Consider the following 19,813-nt stretch of genomic DNA (forward strand, 5'->3'; position numbering starts at 1 on the left):
GCAAGGTTAGTGCCCTTACCCGTAAAACAACTAACTCAGAGTCAAAGGGCCTCCCCTCATGGGGGTATATGGCGTCTGGCTATAGCTACAGCTTATATTCTCAAACATTAGCTAATGACAGCCGGAGCAACTTCGACTCCTGTGTTGAATTAGTGATGATTGGTCAAACAGCATCCTATTCGTAGCTCAGAACAATATTTCTATCAATCAATAAGTGACGGGAATCGTCCATAAGGTAAATGGTCTGTGAAGATTGTTTTGTTGCTGTGAAGGGTGATTGTCCCCAAGAAGGAGATTAACCATTGCTGACTTTTGTTTACTTCACAATATCTAATCTTGCTCATGATTTGTTATTCCTTCTCCCATTTTATAACTGATACACAAGGTGGCATGTCAAATATAGGTCATTCATCAGTAGTTCACCAATATTCCAAATATATGGAAAACGCTCGGTAAGTAAAAGGCTTTAAAGGAAAACAAATCCCAGCAGATTATTTCCCGACGGAACCGGGTGATGGGAAGGAAAAGCTAGGGAAAACATTGATTTCTGCCTATAAACTGTCAGTTTGTTGCATTGTGGTGTATGACAAGGACACAATGATAGTTTCTGGAGGAGGTACGGGCCGTTTAATTGCTTCAGTATGGAGTAGAAGCCTCCCACTGGCGCATTTTAGAACTCCTGCACACTACCTGCCTCCACCTGAGTCCACGTTGAGTGAGGAAGATGTTATTGACCGCAAGAGAAATAAGTCAAGGTTGAATAAGAAACATTATAAGCAGCTCCATCGACAGGTAAATATTTGATTAACTTCGACAATTTCTCATTTTGGATCTCTCTCTCTCTCTCTCTCTCTCTGGGGCGCGGTAGCTCAGTGGTAGAGCATCGAGCTCGTGGCTAGGGGGTCGCAAGTTCAAGCCTCGCCTGGGGCTACCGTTGCTGGGAGGGGTAACTCCCTCCTGTAACCTAGCGGGACTATATGGCCTTCGATGCCTAGCATGGGGAATTCATTTCTCTCTCTCTCTCTCTCTCTTATTAAAATGAAATTAATTAAATATTTCAGTAGGAAAAATAATGATCAATATAGGAATAGGGTTCTTGGTAATCAGCAAGGGGACGGGATCACTGTATGTGGCAGTGTACTTCAGCTTTTTCCAGTGTTGTAGTCAAGACCAGGCACCTCGAGACCAAGACCAGACTGGTATTAGTGAAGTGTAGGACCAATATGGCTTTCAGCATTTTCAGTCTTACTATCCTCTAAATTTTTCTCTTCGGAGCATTTTAAACCCCATCAATAGGTGCTGCAAGTGTATAACATCAGAAATGATTTTTGAAATTTTTTCTGAATTTGACTTCAGACTTAGCTCTGGTGGAGATGTTGACCGTTGTGTGTTCATAGATCTGTTAGCTGCAGCTGGCGGAAGTCGGTAGTTGTTGCATGATGACGTGTAATTAACTCTGGAACACAAACCTCCGATCCGACTTACACCAACACTAACGTGGGGTTGACTGAACCCCATTTTCGAAAAATGAAAAAAAAAATAGTCAGAATTAGAATTTATTCAATTTCGTGGCTGTGGCACAAAAGAAAAAAGCATACAATGAATGATGAGAAATAGGGGCGTGGAAGAAGTTCAGAGGCGGAAGAGAGAGTTATATGTAGAAAGAAAGAGAGAGGTGAAAAGATTAGTAAGAGCAGAGAGTGGATGAGGAATTTGAGTGTAAAGTGGAGGGACTGTAAGAAAATGTTCTAGAAAGAGGTGAAGAGAGTAAGACAGGGTGGAAGTGAGGTTAGCAGGGGAGTGAAAGATAAAAATGGTAGATTACTAGTGGAGAAGGGAGAAAAAGTGAGCAGATGAAGAGAACACTTTAAGGAATTGTTGAACATACAGGATGGAAGTAATGCGAGTATAAGTGGCTGGGGAATGGCTGGGAGAAGGAGGGAGGTGGGAAGACAGGAAGAAATCAGTAGGATAGAAGTTGTGGAAGCAATGAAGAAAGTTAAATCGGGGAAAGCCCCAGGAATTGATGGAGTGTGTGGTGAAATGCTGAAGCATGGGGGAGAGATAGCAGTAGAATGGATGTGGAAGATGTGCAGATTGGCCTGGGATGAAGGTAGAGTCCCGGAGGATTGGAAGTCAGGTATAATTATTCCCTAGTACAAAGGAAAAGGGGAAAAAGAAGTGTGTGGTAATCATAGGGGCATTTGTCTTCTTAGTATAATAGGAAAAGTGTATGGTAGGATACTTATTGACAGAGTTAGAGAAAGAACAGAGGAATTAGTTGGAGAAGAACAGGGAGGCTTTAGGAAGGGAAGAGGTTGTGTAGATCAGATATTCATTCTTAGATCTTTAGTGGAAAAGTTTCTAGAGAAGGGAAAGAAGTTGTATGCGGCTTTCATGGATTTGGAGAAAGCATGTGACAGGGTGGATAGACAAGGATTGTGGAAAGTATTAAGAATATATGGAGTAGATGGGAAGTTGTTGGATGCTGTGAAGAGTATGTACGATGGTGCGAAGGCTGCAGTGCGTGTGGATGGTGAACTAAGTGAATTTTTCTCTTTGGAGGTTGGGTTGAAACAGGGATGTGTCATGTCTCCATGGTTGTTCAATCTGTACATGGATGGGGTAATAAAAGAGGTACAAGGTAGGGTAGTGGATGTTGGAGTGGCCCTGGTGAGAGAGGATAGTGTTTGGAAACTCCCTGTACTGTTGTTTGCAGATGATACTGTGTTGTTGAGTGAAGACGAAGGGGAGATGCAAGGCTTGGTGGATGAGTTTGGGAGAGTGTGTAAGAAATGGAATCTAAAGGTGAATGTAGGGAAGAGTAAAGTGATGGTCTTTGAGAGAGGTGAAGTCAGTGAATGTACAGCGAGGTTGGATGGTGAGGAATTGGAAAATGTGAGTACGTTTAAATACTTGGGTAGTGTGATGAGTAAGGATGGAGGTTTGGAGGGTGAAGTGCTTGAAAGGGTACAGCAAGGAAAAAAAAGGTTGCTGGTTCTTTGAAAGCAGTGATAAGAAACGGGGAAGTGAGCATAGAAGTGAAAAAGTTACTACATGACAGTATTGTGATACCAACTCTAACGTATGGAAGTGAAGCTTGGACATTGTTGGAGGGACACAAGTCAAGAGTGAGAGGAGTGGAAATGAGTTATTTAAGAGGAGCCTGTGAAGTCACATGGAGAGACAGGCTGACGAATGAGGATATAAAGGAGCGTTGTGGTGTTGATGTGGATGTGATAGGAAGCGTTATGAGGAACACACTGAGGTGGTTTGGCCATGTGGAGAGGATGGAGGGTGAAAGACTGACGAAGAGAGTGTATGTGAGTGAGGTGGAGGGGGGAAGAGGGAGGGGGAGGCCGAGGATGAGATGGAGGGATGGGGTGGAGAGGTATATGAGAGAGGGGGGTGTGAGTTGGGAGCAGGGCAGTGAAATGGCAGGGGACAGGGCGACTAGGAGGCGATTTGTTTGTGGCCACCCCAAACGGGATTGAGGTGTCTGGCAATAGATAGGTAGATAGATAGATTTTTTTGAAAAATGAAAAATCTTCCGCATGCAAAATGAAGACTATAATCTTATGTTAAACCATATATCCTGTACTTGAACTAATAAGTACAAGTGTACTGTACATAGGAGTGTACAGTGTATGTACTGGTGTACAAATGTACTAATCTCAAAATAATTATATTCCTGTCAATTATTTTCCCCCCAAAACTAACACCTATAAACACTAACATGGGGTTGTGCCAACCCCAAGCATACTTTTCAGCATACAAAATACAAGCGAGCTGCACCACACTACCTCCTTTCAAGAGTGATTGTAGTGGCATGAAGGTACTGGGAGACCCAGCACCCTGGGCCCCTTATCTCCCCATGATCGCATTATCACCTCCTGGGGGGGGAGGTCACCTCAACCCCACAATAGTGTTCTAGGGTTAATTTAACCAATTGCTTTTGTTTTCCAAATCACGTGTTGACGTGCCGGGCGGGAGTCGCCCCAGGGTTTGAATTTCAGCGCATCAGTCCACATCAAGACATGGAAATGAGAGGACAGTGTAGTGGGTGTGCTCCACTATACCATAAAATAATACAAAGATACTGGCGAAAGAACAAGAGGAGCATAAATTTCCTATGAAAACATGGAGTCCTGCCTTCGCAATTGTTATGTAAGAAATGCCATAAGCTGAGTTTGACTTCAGTTAATAAGGTATGTGCTAGGCCGTTAGGTTAACAACAATTCCACGGCGTCAATGGTGGGCCAGGGGGGCGGAGCCCCCCAGCTAGGTTAGGTAAGGTTGGGTTAGGTTAGGTTAGGTTAGGTTAGGTTAAGTTAGGTTAGGTTGGGTTGGTTGGGCTGGGTTGTGTTGGGTTAGGTTAGGTTAGGTTAGGTTAGGTTGGGTTGGGTTAGGTTAGGTTAGGTTTGTAGACAAGGTTTTTCTGATGGTTTTTGATGTGGTTTGAAAGATTCTGACCTTCTTTTCTTTTGGCAATGCTTTGTTTTCCCTTCTACCACACCCAAAGGGGGAGGGGGGGGAATGGGAAAACAAAGCATTTCCAGCAGAAATGAAGGTCAGATTCTTTCAAAATACATCAAAAACCATCAAAAAACCCTTGTCTGCATGTTGAAAGCCATATTGGTCCTAAACTTCACATTTACCACCAGACCCTCCAAGACCAAGACCAAGAATATACATGTCTGTTGAATGAATGAAAAGTAGCTGCAGCCTGCAGGTGCTGCACTGCTGGCACCGTTAAGTTTTCACAGGCGTCTCGGCCTCTCCAGTGAGTGCACTAGTACCCCAATCACCCAGTTGCAGATTATGTATCGATGTGATACTCAACACTTTTAAACGAATTTAAGTTGATTATTGCACATGAGTTAAATGAAAGAGAGAAGAGGGCAATGGGGATAATTCCTGAGTCCAAAACTCAAAGAGTATGGAGGGACCAGGGCCCACACCAGGACTGTGACGATTTTGCTTCTTTTTCTGGCCTGTGTCAAACGTTTTCCAGGCACCCCAGGGCGCATCATAGCTCTATGGCCCTGCACACCGATGTTACGGCTTTTGAAAGTTTTTTAATATTTTAAACTTTTGAAAGTATGGTTTTGAAGTTACAGTGTATGGTGTTGTATACTGTACTTTGTCAGAGCCATCGTACTCATGGATAGCTGTATCTTCCTCACGAGAAAGCTGGTTTTCAGGAGACTAATTTTCGCATTTCTCTCCGAGCTTTACCCCTGCCCAAACGTTCCATACACAACATAATCATCTTTCATTTCTCTTGAACAGTCTAGGGGGACTACCTATTTTTCAGGATAAGTTCACAAGAGACCGAAGGGGTTTCGGGATACAGAGGTGGGAAGCAAAAAATATTCATAAATATAAAATATATATTTTACTTCCATAAGTGCTCCAAATACTTCTTACAGTCATACCTACTATTTGTTTAAGAGAACAGTTTTCACTCACTTTCCTTCTTGAAAGGGGCTTTCATTCGAGTCTGCTCACTGTCCTTCTTGCTACTACAGATGATTTATCGGCCCCCAGGTGGCCCTCCCATTTTAGTGGGGCTAGAAATGCTCCTGGGCCACATGGCCATGGCCCCCCACTCATAGGTGAATAAGTTGTATGAAATATGAGGTGGCTGTGAAACACTAGAAGATATTCTGTTTTCTTCTAAAAAGGTCACAGAAGTCACTGCAGGCCTCCGTGGTAGTGATTTGGGAGCTCTGAAGTGTTATAACTCGAAAGGCTGGAAGCCACTGATGTCTGACTTGGCCCCCATCGCTCCAAAATCCTGGCTACGCCCTATAAAGGAGGAAATATATTTACAAAATTTAATATATGTGAAGAACTGAACATCTTGGTAAAATATTTAAGCATTCAGTTCTTCATTGGCATGAAGAAACAAACATAGGAAAATGGAAATTTTTGTGGTTACATTTTCCGAGCGAACTAGCTAAACCTGTGATGTACTTGTACGAAAGGTGTGGGGATTGCATACAGTACACCATACACGTATATGAAGTACGTGGAGGTGAACAGAGCTGCAAACATGCGTGCGTGCAAACGGAGATTGTCATTGCGAGAATGGCCACGTCATGCATGTTTTCTCGACTCGCATGCACTCTATCGGCACTCGCAGGACTTAGCTTGTGCATCTTCATCGTAGCGCTAGCCAGGCAGTATGTATAGACAGTACAATGCTGTATGGCGCTCCATGAATCGAATCAGCTTTGATTTTTCTCCCTGTATGATCATAAATTCCAACCTTCCCCACGTCACGATGCACTTTGTAATGCTGGTCTCGACCTGGTCTCGAACCAAAACTCCGAGATCAGAAGCTTCAAGACCAAGATCAAGACAAAGACCACACCAAACTGGTCTTGAGACCAAGACCTTTCCCCGAGACCTACAACACTGGTTTTTTTCTCTACCAAAGTCCCTCATGGGATTCTTTAGTGTTTTCTGAATCATTTTCAGGTTCTGATGTTTTTGTTTCTTTTAAAAGTGATAAATAGCTTTTAAAAAAATAACGGTAGTCTTTGTTTACATTCCCCAGTGCCACCAAAAACAGATGGATGCCATCTTGTGGTCTGTTGGACAGGCAGATGGCATATTAGAATGCCATTTTTGGCTTGAAATTGCCATTGTTGTCACTTATTTATCCAAATTAATTTAAATTTTTGTAAGTTAATTTACATTATCAATCTTAACCTAACAAAACCAAACCCATTTGATGCCCACCTAACCAAACTTATCCTAACCTAACCTGTCCCTTATACAGTATATTATAATAATATTTTCCATGGTTATTGATGGATCCTCATACTTGAAAATGCACTTCCGTACCCCATTACAAAGACACTGACTCATTTCAATTTTTTTTTTTTTTTAATAATACAGTAACCACATTGTGTCATCAGCCACAGTGTTTCCCTCACACAAAAACCTCATATTCCCACTGGGTCGCCTGTTATTGTAAGCTGTATGGAAAGGGAACAAAAACTGAATTTTCTATTATAATAACAACACACAAGAACTAACTCACTTAGAAGCACTAAAAATACTGTAACAGAATAAAAGAAAAGAACTTTTTTACTGTATACCCAGTAAAACATTGACCACTGTTAATACTGTACATATTTGAATATTTGTAGAAGCATGTTTAACTAATCATTTGTCTTTGTTTCAGCCAACAGTTCAAACAGAGGATGAAGAGCTGGTGAATTCCTTAAGTAAACAGCGTAGTATGTATGGTCAGTTTGGTAGTGCTAGCAAGGTGGATGTAAAGAAGCTATGGCCAAGTAAAGAAGAACTGGCCTTGGAGAGAGAGTGGGAGTGCCTTGCCTACCCTCACTCTGTCCAGGAAATGATAGCAATAGCAAGAAAGGCCAGAGAAGAGGAGGAAGAAGTAATCCAAAAGAGGTACAGAATGACAAAGCTTTGGAGAAGTATGGTACTGTATATTCTATCTTCCCATGGAATTTGAAATTTTAAATTTATTTGTCATTCTAACCGTCTACCTACCAACCCATCCACCTTTAATGACCGGACTGAAACTTAACAAATTAATTACACTGTCCAGGACAAGATTCGATCTCAGGCCCCTGCACTTCGTAGGCGTGCATGTTACCACTGAGCCAAAGAGAGGATCCCTGTTTTGCCTCTAAGCAGCATGGGCTTTTATAAACCCCATTACATCACTCTTTTCTCCCTGTGGTGATTAATTTGGTCAGCTTCAAACTCACACATGGTAGCGTAACGCATTGGAGGCCACCACTGGGGGCGCTGTGGACCACACCAGACAGCTCATGCCCGGGATGTATGGCTTCAGACGCTGTCAACAACAACATCATTGCCCTCTAAGCCTCGCCTCACATCCTACACCGCTGCCAACTGACGTAATAACCGGACTGAAACTTGACAAATTAATCACACTGTTCCGGCTGAGATTCGATCTTGGGCCCCCTTGCTTCATAGGTGTGCACGTTACCACTGTGCCAAAGAGAGGATCTTTGCCTCTAAGGAACGTGGGCTTTTATACACTCCATTACACACCAATCAGTCTAAGCAGTTCCCATGCAGTTTGAAGTTATATGTTTATCAATTTATATGACTACCTACCCACTTATCACTCAATAGCAGTTCCCATGCAGTTTGAAATAATAAGTTAATTATCTTTTTCCCAATCTAGCAGCCTGAAATAATAAGTTTATTAATCTGTTTCTCTGCCTATTACCTGTCTGTCTGTTGATACCAGTTCGCATGCAGTTTGAAATTAAAAGTTTATTTATCTGTTGCCTACCTACCCATATATATATGCAGTATCAACCAATTTTCATCAGTTTGAAATTATAAGTTTATATGTTTTTCAGTTTAGCAGTTTGAATTTTAAGTTTATCTGTTTGTCAGTCTACCTACCCATCTATCTGTTGATACCAATTCCCATGCAGCTTGAAATAATGTTTATATATCTATTTATCTGTCTGCCTATTATCCACTCTATTTATTTTTCTGTTTGCCTGCCTATCCACCTACATGTCAATCACTACCATTCACTACAAGGATTTTTTCCTGTTTTATTCTTGCTGTTTCCAGCTGATCTTAGTAAACTTAGAGAGCTTATTTTTAACAGGATAGGTTAGATGTTGCCATTATTAACTATTAGTATGAAGGAACTCTCCTAAGCTGAATGAAATCATCTGATAGCAGCAGCAGTGAAATAGAAAACTTTTGGTTAAAGGGGTTAAAGGTAAATATTGTTAATTGTCTTCTGTACTCCAAAGGTTTTCCAGTCTTTTTTGTTTACACATGGCACATATTATACCCAGCATTTCTGCTGGGCCAAATAATATTGTCCATAGATAACATACCGGTATAGCCATAAATTACTTTTTATTAACCTATTACCCAGTGTCTGTTGGCCTGTAAGGTAATTAGTGTTAGCTTAATACTGGTATCTGTATGTCTCTAAACATAAATATAAATGTTTGTATCGGAACATCTTCCAGTCGTTGAGTGTGTCCATACCATCTTCTGGTATTTTTCTTATCAATTCCACAACACCACATCTCATCCCTATTTCTTCCTTACCAAATTCTCATACAGTGCTGTTATTATTTATGCAATTTTTCATCACTGCATACAAGAAGTTTCAAAAAAATAATACTTGAAGCCTGTAACCTTGAAAGTACTCTCATTCAGTGCAAGGTTTTCACTCCCGGTCAAGAGTGTCATCAGCAGCATACTTTCATGCATTAATCTTTGTTAACAGTATAATATTTATGCATCAAACTAACTACTGATTTATGGTGGCAGTACCATACAGTATTATATTATACTCTTTTTTGCTTTTACTTGGCCTAATACTGACATTTTTCCATTTTCGAATTCATAACTGTAACAAGAAAATAAAAATGTAATGCTAGTCATGAGGCAGTGTTAAGAAAAAGATGTAGAGCTGTGATACTGTATTGTCTTATTTTGCCATAAGGCCAAGGGAGAAACTTAAAAAAGAAAATCTGTGCCAAAATGAAAGAACTAGAGCAGAACACAGTTTGCATCAGGTTGTAATGTACCGTGTTTTAACCCATTGGATGTTGCCTTGTTTTAATCAGACAGGAGGACATTAAGCGCAAGGTTGCCAAACTGGAGGTATGGAAGGCTGAGGTGACTGCACGCATTCAGAAACAGGAGAGGGAAGCAATGGAAGCCAAGGTAGGTTTCCCTCTTGCAGGGCAACATCACGTTCATATTCAGTCAGCACAGTAGTAACTGTCATTACAATGCACCCTCACACAATGCGAACTCACACAGTGTGAATCACCTACAATGCGAGGTCAACCCAGAAAATGCTTATTTTTATCAAATGCAAAATCTTCGAATCAGACTTCCCAACATGCAAATCAGCTGTATGATTCCAAGGCAAAAATGGACTTCCCGCCATTACTACAAGTGTCGGGCTGGACAATGTGAGTCAGTCACACAAAAGCGGGTGGCTGGCAACGAGGCAGATTCAAAATGGCAGGCAGCTGGCCAGTTATCTGCATGTCATCTACTGACTTTCCTGGGTAAACAGACACTTCTACTTCATATTGTTGCGAGAAAACATGCTGTACCTCACATCCTGTGGTTCATTTTAGTATCGTAGCAGTACCCACCTGTTCATCATGGTCTCAGCTGTTGACCTTGAAGTCTTTATGGCACCTCCGGGAGACCTCAGCAGTGAGAGTAAGAATGACAACGGGGCACCCTGCCCCGCGGGGCAAGAGTAGATGCCCCGAGCTTCGGATATCCATCCCCCTCCCTTAACAGGCCCAGAAGTCAAATAAAGGTACATGGTGTTCTATTTGCTGTTTTTTTTGTTGGTCCATCTAGAAGTATCGTTAGACAAAGTATTAGCAGAGTAGAGTAGGCCGGAAGGGGACCCAAAGATCAAGCCCTGGGTGGGATGTCCACCATATACCATTTTTCCCATAAGTTCTTTGGTTCACTCAATGCAAAATCGGAGAATGCGATTGTTTCTGCTGCCCACAAACTCGCATTGTGTGAGGGTGCAATGTACCATCATATTCATCATGTATTGTACCCATAAATAATGTGGACTTGCAAACCTAGCTTTGAACTCTTGCACCTCATAGGGGCAAAAAGGGAAGTCCTAATTGTTATTATTACTAGTATGTATAGGTGCATTGAATTAGACCAGTAGATTTTGTATCAGCACACAGCATCCAGTAATTCCTGTCTGTTTATCTGTAGCCAGATGCCTTAATCAGATAAGGGGTGGCCATGCAATTCTTTAAAAAAAATTATATAGAATTTTACTTTCATGAATCTGAACAGGCTCCAGTGACTAACTCAGCTTAATAAATTTATCTTAAGCTACATGGGACAGACTGCAATACTAATAATGTTCCTACTGTGAGAGGGTTAATATTGATAGTAATTAACACACTTTGACTTCTGTTCCTTACTCAGCTGAATAAATTTGTCTGATATTACAGTAATTGGTTTAAAAAACAGCAAGTTCTCATTATCAGCTGTTATGTGGTTTGTTTTTTTCTGTTAAGAGCTTAGGCTAGTAAGCCTATCTTTTGTATCATTTTAAGCAGCAGCATGCTTGCATGCATTGGCCTTGGTTACCTAATGGCAGCTCTTCATGCCTCTTGATCTCTGGCAACATCCTTATTTAGTCCCACATCCCTATCACACTCTGTAACCTCATCCTGGGTCTTTTTGGGTCATCCTTTTGTAGCCGAGGTTGAGGTGGAGGGATGAAGTGGAAAGGTATATGAGAGAGGGGGGTGTAAGCTGGGAGGAAGGCAACAAAATGGCAGGGGACAGGGTGACACAGAGGCGATTTGTTTGTGGCCACTTCTTACGAGATTAAGGCATCTGGCAGTATATAGATAGGCCCTTGCAGTCCTACCCCTGACGTTCACACTTCTCACCTTCTTCACCCAATTATCATCCTCCATCCTCTCAACATACCTAAACAATCTTAATTTACCCCTCCTCATCACAACACCAGTGCATTCAAGTCCCCTCCTTGCTCTCAACTCAGTTGCAGTCCTATAATAGTCCCTCTGTCCTCACATTTAAGGATGCACTACACGTCCATCTAATCATTGTCATTTCTGTACATTTGAGCATACAGATGTCCTCTTCTTTCACTTCCCAGGTTTCACTGCCATACAGCATTACATTCCTAACATAGGATTCCTCTCAGTGTTGGGAGAGGCAACAGCTCCCTGAGCTTTCTCCAACCATTCCTTATCCAAGTCACAGAAGTAGCTCCAGCCCCTCTTCAATTACATATCTCCCAAATAACAAAACTCATCCACACTCTAAAGAGACTCTCCAGCAAGATCAATCCTTACGCACCTGACAATCTCTACATGCCCTCCTTGACACACTGTTCATACGAAATCAGCATTATTTTACAGCTTACCTCTAATACTAATACATGTCCTATGCACCCACATATCACAACCACTGCAGAAGATGGAGTTACTTCCCACACGCATGTGGCATACTGTACATGGTCACACTTCCTCTGCTTTAACTGTACAGTGAACCCTTCACAAGTCGAACTATGTGGGGCTCTAGGCTAGTTCGACTTACCAAGTTTTCTGACTAATTTTCTGGAAATAATTGAAAAAAATTATTACCCCCTGATAATTGCAAATTATATATAATTACATGTTTATTAACAATCAACTAAAGAAGCATTTGTAAAGCAATAAAAATAAGTAATAAAAACAATTCAGTGCTTGTAATAGGCTAGGTTAGGATAAGAGGTTCCATACGTGGAGCGGTGCAACAGTCACATAATTATGTAAAGTTCTGCACTTATTTACTTCACTTTACAATCAGTTAAACTAAAATGTAACACTTGAAATATAATAAACTAAAATGTAGCACATGGAATATAAGAAACTAAGATGTGTCATACGAAATTAAATGTACATCATATATACTATGTCATCTAATCTGGTGTTGCCCTATGAGCAGCGAAGGAGCCTGCAGCTAGACAAGTTGGTCCTGACTTTTAAGATGAGAGTGACCAGCCTTATTCATCCCTGAGTGGCATTACTTGAACAATAAACATTGGCTCAGTCCAATTGGAGCGCCGTAATTACTCATTAATCCACCAGGCACCATAAGTTGGTCATGTAAATAGTTTCCTGGTGTACAGGAAACCATTTGGCTTGTCACTCAGTGTAAAGTCACCTGTAGACAGAAGGAAGAGGAAAGAATGAAGGAAAGAAAGACAAGAGGAAAGAAGGAAAGCTGTAACCCTTTGAATAAACACCAAGTCACTCCTCGGTCAGAGTTCAACTTCTGGAAATTCCACCTTCTGCAGAGTCGGCTTAATATTTTACTGTACTGCCACCAGCCCTAGCTATCATTTTTGTTTTATCCAGACCTTCATTGTTCCAGTCACACTTCTCATTCAGCAGCCAGTTATAATCTCTTTCCAGGCATATTAGTATCCTCATTGTCCACAACCCCTTGTCCGTCATAATTCTTCACACAGTGCTTACCTGAAATATCTCTGTTTTCCCATCTCATCTGATTTGCCACATTAAATGTCACATTCTTCCCTTCAGTATTGTTTAGTTTATGCAGTAAAAGTCTCTGAGACTCAGATTTTGCCCAGTATACCTTGTTTCTAGCACTATGCTTGGCAGCTAAATATTACTCTCTGTAAGGTAAACAAAAATTGGTAAAGGCTAGTGCAGAGTTTTGCTGATGTCTGTGAGTGTTGTGCCTTGAGAGCAAATTTAGAAAAGAGTAAAGTGATGGTTATTGAGAGAGAAGGTGACTCCCAGTGCAATGTCACAGTGAATGGAGAGAGACTGGAATTGGTGAGAGAGTTCAAATACTTGGGTACAATGATAGAAAAGAGAGGAAAATGTGCAAAAGAAGTGGAAAGTAGAGTGACACAAGGAAAGAAAGTAGCTGGTGTCATGAAGGCCTTGATAAGAAACAGAGGCTTGAATGTTACGGCTGTGGGAGGCTTATATGAAGGAGTGTTAGAGCCAACTTTAACATACAGATGTGAGACTGTGGTGTGGCATGAAAATGAAAAGTAAAGAGTAAGAGCAGTGGAGATGGGACTACTGAGGAATGTATGTGGAGTACAGAGAGTGGATAGGATATGGAATAATGTGATTCATGAAAGATGTGGAGTGAGGAAGTCTGTGGACACCAGAATCGAAGAGTGTACTGAGATGGTATGGTCATGTGGAGAGAATGGATGTCAATAGAATGGTGAAAAAGGTATATCTGAGCAAATTTGAAGAAGGGAGAAGGCAATGTAGGCCAAGAAGAAGGTGGAGGGGTATGGTGGATGAGTGTGAGGAAGAGAGGTATGGAAGTTGGTGAGGCTAAGGGACTGACAAGAGATCAAGCTGGTTGGATGAATTTTGTGTGGAGGAGTGCATGACCAGGGATTTGGTACCCCTTTTTAATGTATCTGCGTTCGGGTTGGCTCTATCAGTCAGGTGTATGTGAAGGTACAGAACATTGTGAAATTTTTTGGCCAATCAGATGGAGCCAGGATTTCAAGGGTTTGAATGATGAATGAGTGGAAACATGGCCTATTGAACTGGATAAACTTTGGCGTCTTGAAGTTAATACTGTACTCCTCACCCTGCCCTCGGGTGGGAAAAGAGGTCCGGATGATGTTGATGATGATGATGATGAAGAACTCCTTATTCATAACAAGAATTGTCTGTTCTAGAGTTGTCCTGGTCATAAAATGGGTAATGTTATGTTTCGTTCTGCAGGCCAAGAAGGAACAACTAATTGAAGAGGTGCGTCAGATGTTAGGATTCCGTTTAGACCCACGAGACGAACGCTTTAAGGAGGCCCTGCAGCAGAAGGAGAAAGAGGAGAAGAAAAGGTTAAAACAAGCCAAGAAGCTGGCAAAAGAGCAGCGCATATTAGAGAGACTAAGGAAGGAGGCTAGTGGAGAAACCAGTGAGGAGGCAGGCAAGGAGGGTAATGAGAAGGAAAAGTCATTGGAAGGGACATTCATAGCATAATTGAGGGACTTAGCAGTACCCGCAAGTTAAGCAAGGTACTGTTGCAGACCTAATATTGATCCACCTTACGATAAACAGCAAGACACTGAGCAGTCACATTGAAAAACCTAGTGATTATCTTCAAGCACAATTATTTATATTTATTTTTTTTTAAATAAGTAAATATGCTGGAGTTTAATAATTACTGAACTAAAAAGTGGAGTTGATATTATTGTCCTGTACCTGTATTTGTGACAGAATTTAAACCAGTTAATTGTGATCAGTTGTGCTATCAGCAATTGACTATGGTCCTTAATAAAGGCAAATGAAGGGTAAATTATGGTGTAAGTTTATTGGTTTAGTGAACTGCAGTTGTTGTGCTAAATTATCTTGGAAATAAAGCAGTAATATACCTAAATTCTTTTAGTGGGAAAACTCTTAGGGAATTGCAGTAAATATCCACTAATTTATGTGAATGTATATGAAAGCATATTACCTGTATAATTATGATAAGAGACTCTGCTACTGCTGTGTTTGTACATACAGTATACTGATTCTGTCATCATCTTGCAATAAATATTGTAATATTAAATATATTTCTTCGGTGAGCTCCCATGCATGAACACTGAGGAAGTCCTGTAGGCACTAGGATTCATCATCTCCAGTGCCTTGTTTCCCCCATAATTAGGGATGGCCATGACAGAACCATGTTCAAGCTGTTACATAAGTTCACACCCTACTATGACACATCAGTAGAGGCACTTGACAAGTTAGTTATTACCATTCCTGTGTAGACTTCAGTACTTCTGATCTTGGTACAGTACAGTAGTAGTAGCACCATTGTAGTCCATGTAGTAGTAGCTGCAACCCCAGGCTCATCTGAACCTGGATCTAATGGACTGGACGCAAAAGTTGCCCTCGTTTTGCAATCCACCATCCTCCTTTTGGGGGACAGGGAAGGGATTGATGGGACATGTGTATAACCAGGCAGCTCCATTGCATTATTATATGAGGCGCTGAGTGGAAAACTGACAAACTGACCAAATATCGGACTGATGGGATGTGTATAACCAGGCAGCTCCACTGCACTGTTACATGAACGACTGAGTGGAAAACTGACAAGCTGCCCAAATATCAGTTTTGAGACAGATCAATTTAAAATTTACAAGCATTGTTTTTCTCGTATCTCAACTATCAGCTATACAATTCTGATTAAACAAATGTCAAATGAAAGAGAATTTCGTAATCTTCATGGCAACATAAACCAAATCATGATGAGAATAATGGATGTCATATAGAGTATACAGTAGGTATGTACAGTACGCAAGTTCATGGGCGGCAGAGGAGGTCGCGTACTAGGAATTCGCATAGTGAATACATAAACTTGTAGGAAAAATTACATATGGGCAGCACCCCCGTTCATCGGTAACCCTTGAGACTCCTTTCAGACCTAAGTATTGTACTGTACAGGGAACCTATCTTAGTCATACTACCTAAGATAAAGTAAACCAACAAGATTATGGCTTTACTAAATCAGCAAGGATATGGCTTAACTAAACCAACAAGAATGTGGCTGCTCACCTCAATCCAAAAGGACAGCAGGCTTGATGGACGTAAGAAGGGGATCCAAGGCAGGGTTAGGCACCTAGTGTGCACCTCCTGCACCACCCGCCACACCACCTTCCTCACCACTCTCGTCACCAGCACTTTCGACACTTTCATTAGCTAATGCACTCACTTCATTCATAAATCCTTCAAAGTCTATTTCTGACACCTCAGACATCGGATCATCCTCTTGATCCTACCCAGGAAATGGCTCTCCTGATGTTGAAGGGAGTGATCCCTCACTTTCTTGAGGCCACAGGTAACGGGTGATGAGGGTTTGCTTCCTTCTGTTAACCTCATGGTTGTGCCTGTCTGTGTAGCAGTGGAAGGTTCTGTCCAGTGAAGTCATCACTTTCTCCACTCACAACTGGGGTGGCAATGTCGTGTGCTTGGGGTAACCCTGGATTTGGGCCACTCTTCGCTGCCGTCTCGCCTATTACAAGTTCAATTCACGTACTATTAAAAAATACACTAAAATTCAATAAAAAATAGGTCCTCGCGTACTATGTGATTCGCGTACTGTGCGTACCCACTATACTGTATATTGGCAAGAATGTCAAGAATGGTACCCCTCATGTAGATTAATAATGAAATATTTTTTTGTTATGCAATAAATATTATCAAAACATTAGGTAAAGTAATAAAAGTACCTTTGTAATATGACTATTTTGTTTTACAGAACATAAATAGGGAACATTATGTGAATAACTCATGAATTTTTACATAATTATCTATTATTTGTATTACAAACAAAGCAAGTCACTTTCATGAAATTTTTGTGTAGTATTTACTTTATGATGAGTAGAAGTTGGGCTTGAGTGGTGGAGGCTGTGCTGGGATGTGTGGATAAGTTTAGTAGTCAAGGAGATCATTGTCAGGTAACGACTTCTCATCAGCAGCAGTTACTGCCGCAGTGTTTGCCTGGCCTCAGAGTAAGACATCAAAGTACCCCTTGTCTGGGTACAAACTTGAGTAAGGCCCTGATGTTGGCGACCTTCTCTGCAGAAAGTCCCACAGGGTTGACATACATCTCTGGAAGGTGAACAGAGGATAGGTCAAATACAGCTAGGATGTATGTTCAACCTCTGCCTTCCAGAAGCTTGATGTCATAAGGTCCGCATTATAGGAAGGTTTGATGGCAAAGCCCTCTTTGTTTGTGTTACTACGCAAAAAGACCCTTCCATATTTGAAGTTTGCCCCTAAAAGCAGCCTCTTTGTGATCTTTTCCAAAAGTACTCCAACATTCTGGAACACTGAAGTGTCCACCTTGATCACCTGGAAGGATTTCTTTCTGCTATTCATTATCTTCTGAGCATAATGGTCCTAGGTGTACTCTTCCTGCATTCAGAAAAATTTCTCAGTGCGACTGATGTCTTGGTCACAGGGAAGACAGGAGTGCTCAGGAATCATCAAAACAAGTTCGACATTCATAAACCTGCTTGAGTGGATCAGCCGCAGAAAGGTGCAAATGACGTTCATGTTCTTATTCTGCCCAGTACAGTTGTCACTGAAAACTATGTGTTTGCATCTCACTGGCCACATTACTGTCGATGTAGCGTAAGAGACAGCTCGCATTTTCTATGGACCCTCTTCTCGCTTGGGTCTCGTCCCATACGTACATGCATGCATTCCCATCTTGATGTCATGGATCTCAAAGCTTTAGTTCCACAGCTTGCACTTGTAGCAGCTACTGTACATCAGCAAAGATCTTAGAGGTAGGGAGAGCCTGCTGTAGATCCATGCTAATGGCAGCTGCAGTTGCATCCTCACTGTCCTTTTAGTCCCTCAGCCTGTTGTGTTCCATTTTTGCCATTCTTTCATGCAACTCCTTCTGCACAGTCAGTGTTTTCAGCCTCTCAGGATCTTTGTTGTCATGAAGAACCTTTAGATGAATGGTTATTTTGTCACAAGTGTTACATGTGTCACTTCTAGGGGGCTCGAACCCATTGTTAAAATCTGTGGTGAACACCTGCCTATAATAGTTATTGGAGACTGATGCCCCGTCACTGTAGTGTTCCTTCGACCAGAGTATGTACGGCATGTCTATGTTAAAGCTTGAGGGCAGGTGTTTACAGTAATGACTGGAAGCTGCTGCCAAACTTCTGATTTGCTTCACAACATGAGCATGGTGTTCACTAGAAACTTTGTGCACATGTGGTTTTTTGGCCATGAAGATCACTTTCAGTGCCTCCAGTCAGGATCATTTTTACAAGCTCAGTGTGCACACAATGCTCAGTGCTGCCATGGGTACTATAAAATGCTTTTCCACACAAACTGAGTAAGAAATCGAGCATTCTTTCACTTTCAAATGCTTAACATCCACTCTTGACTAACTTATGTATGTATGCACTTAGCTTGTCGACGCCATGTATCTTCCAAAATGCACTGAATGTGGCATTGATTTTCTCCATGCCTAGTATATCAATGCACCTTCACTTAAATGGAGGTCCTTTCTGATGAGCAGGCATTGCCATTTTCCTTCAACCCACACTCTCATACGCTTCACCTCTGTTTCCCTTTATCTCTGCCTCATTCTTCTTCCAAATTTCCTCGTGCTAGGTGTGCTTCCATGAACCTGTAGGAGTACTTGGCACTGTATCACTCCCTGAGGAACTCATCTAGCTCCAATAATACTAACAAAAGAGTAAAAGACCACAGAGTTCAAGCCATGCGAGCCAACCAAGCACGACATTGTTGAGAAGGGGTTCCCCAGGGGGATTGCTGTGCAAAGACTGACCGAGAGAGGGGATTCTTTAACGTCAGAGGCAGGAACAAAGCTAAGTGGCTAACCGCCTGACGTCACGTGAGTCACCCTCTTCCCACCTTACTGCAGTTCGCCACTTTTTGGCCATGCCAAACAGCACCATCCTCCCACACCATGCTCTCAGAATACAGTACTCTTAATTTTAGATGGGACTGGCCCAGAGAAAAGTGACAGATCTGACACTGAGAATGTGTCAAATGAAGCAGTAAGGCTTAAAGATTCTACCGACATAAAAAAAGAAAATCGAGCATCTGGTCGATTTGTCAGTTTTCCACCGGGTGGCTTATATCAGTGCCACCACTTGACAGTGTCCCTCTCCAGCACCTTTTCTGATCTTAGACAGGGAATACAGTACTGTACTGGTAATAATGAATAATAAAAATAAGATCCATTTACTAACAACCCTAACATCCTTTGCCCACTTATCTAAGAGGATGATTCAGTTTTATTCTAGCTAATGCCAGATAATTTTACTTGCCAGTGGAAAACCTCCCTAGATCTGAGAGGAGAATTTATCATGATAAAAACCCTCAAACCTCAGGGGATTACCATCTATTTTACTTTGGTTAACTTCAGACAACTGTGTTCACCAATGTGATCCTCTGAGATGTGAGGGTAACTGAGATTTGTTCATTACTGTACTGAGTTTGACAACAAAATTTATACAGGAATTTATTTAAAACTTTGAATTATTGTACCTCTTTTTTCTGGCAGACTATTTTACTCAGCTTAGAAATGGCCTCTTATGTACAGTAAGGAACTGGAAACAAATCACAGTTTCCATTAACCCTCTGAGTGCTTTGATGTTATATATTTTTCTTTTTGGTACTGCCAGATATTACTGTTGATATTGCCAGACTTTTATCTAAGAAAAAATGTTTGGTACAGGTGTTAGAGACTGATGCAA

General features: G+C 41.4%; 1 protein-coding gene across 1 annotated transcript; it reads left to right on the forward strand.

Annotated features, from left to right (window-relative positions):
• The first annotated feature begins 523 nt into the window (after window positions 1-523).
• On the forward strand, window positions 524-15,157 carry LOC145417996 (uncharacterized). Its single transcript, XM_080286537.1, has 4 exons — window positions 524-792; window positions 7,199-7,431; window positions 9,624-9,723; window positions 14,301-15,157. Exons 1-4 carry the CDS (start codon window positions 598-600, stop codon window positions 14,556-14,558), a joined length of 786 nt encoding a protein of 261 aa, XP_080142663.1. The 5' UTR covers window positions 524-597; the 3' UTR covers window positions 14,559-15,157.
• The last annotated feature ends 4,656 nt before the right edge of the window (window positions 15,158-19,813 follow it).

This window comes from Coenobita brevimanus, chromosome 112 (assembly GCF_032717465.1).
Source record: "Coenobita brevimanus isolate Jiangsu-jjx chromosome 112, ASM3271746v2, whole genome shotgun sequence".
Taxonomy (NCBI): domain Eukaryota; kingdom Metazoa; phylum Arthropoda; class Malacostraca; order Decapoda; family Coenobitidae; genus Coenobita; species Coenobita brevimanus.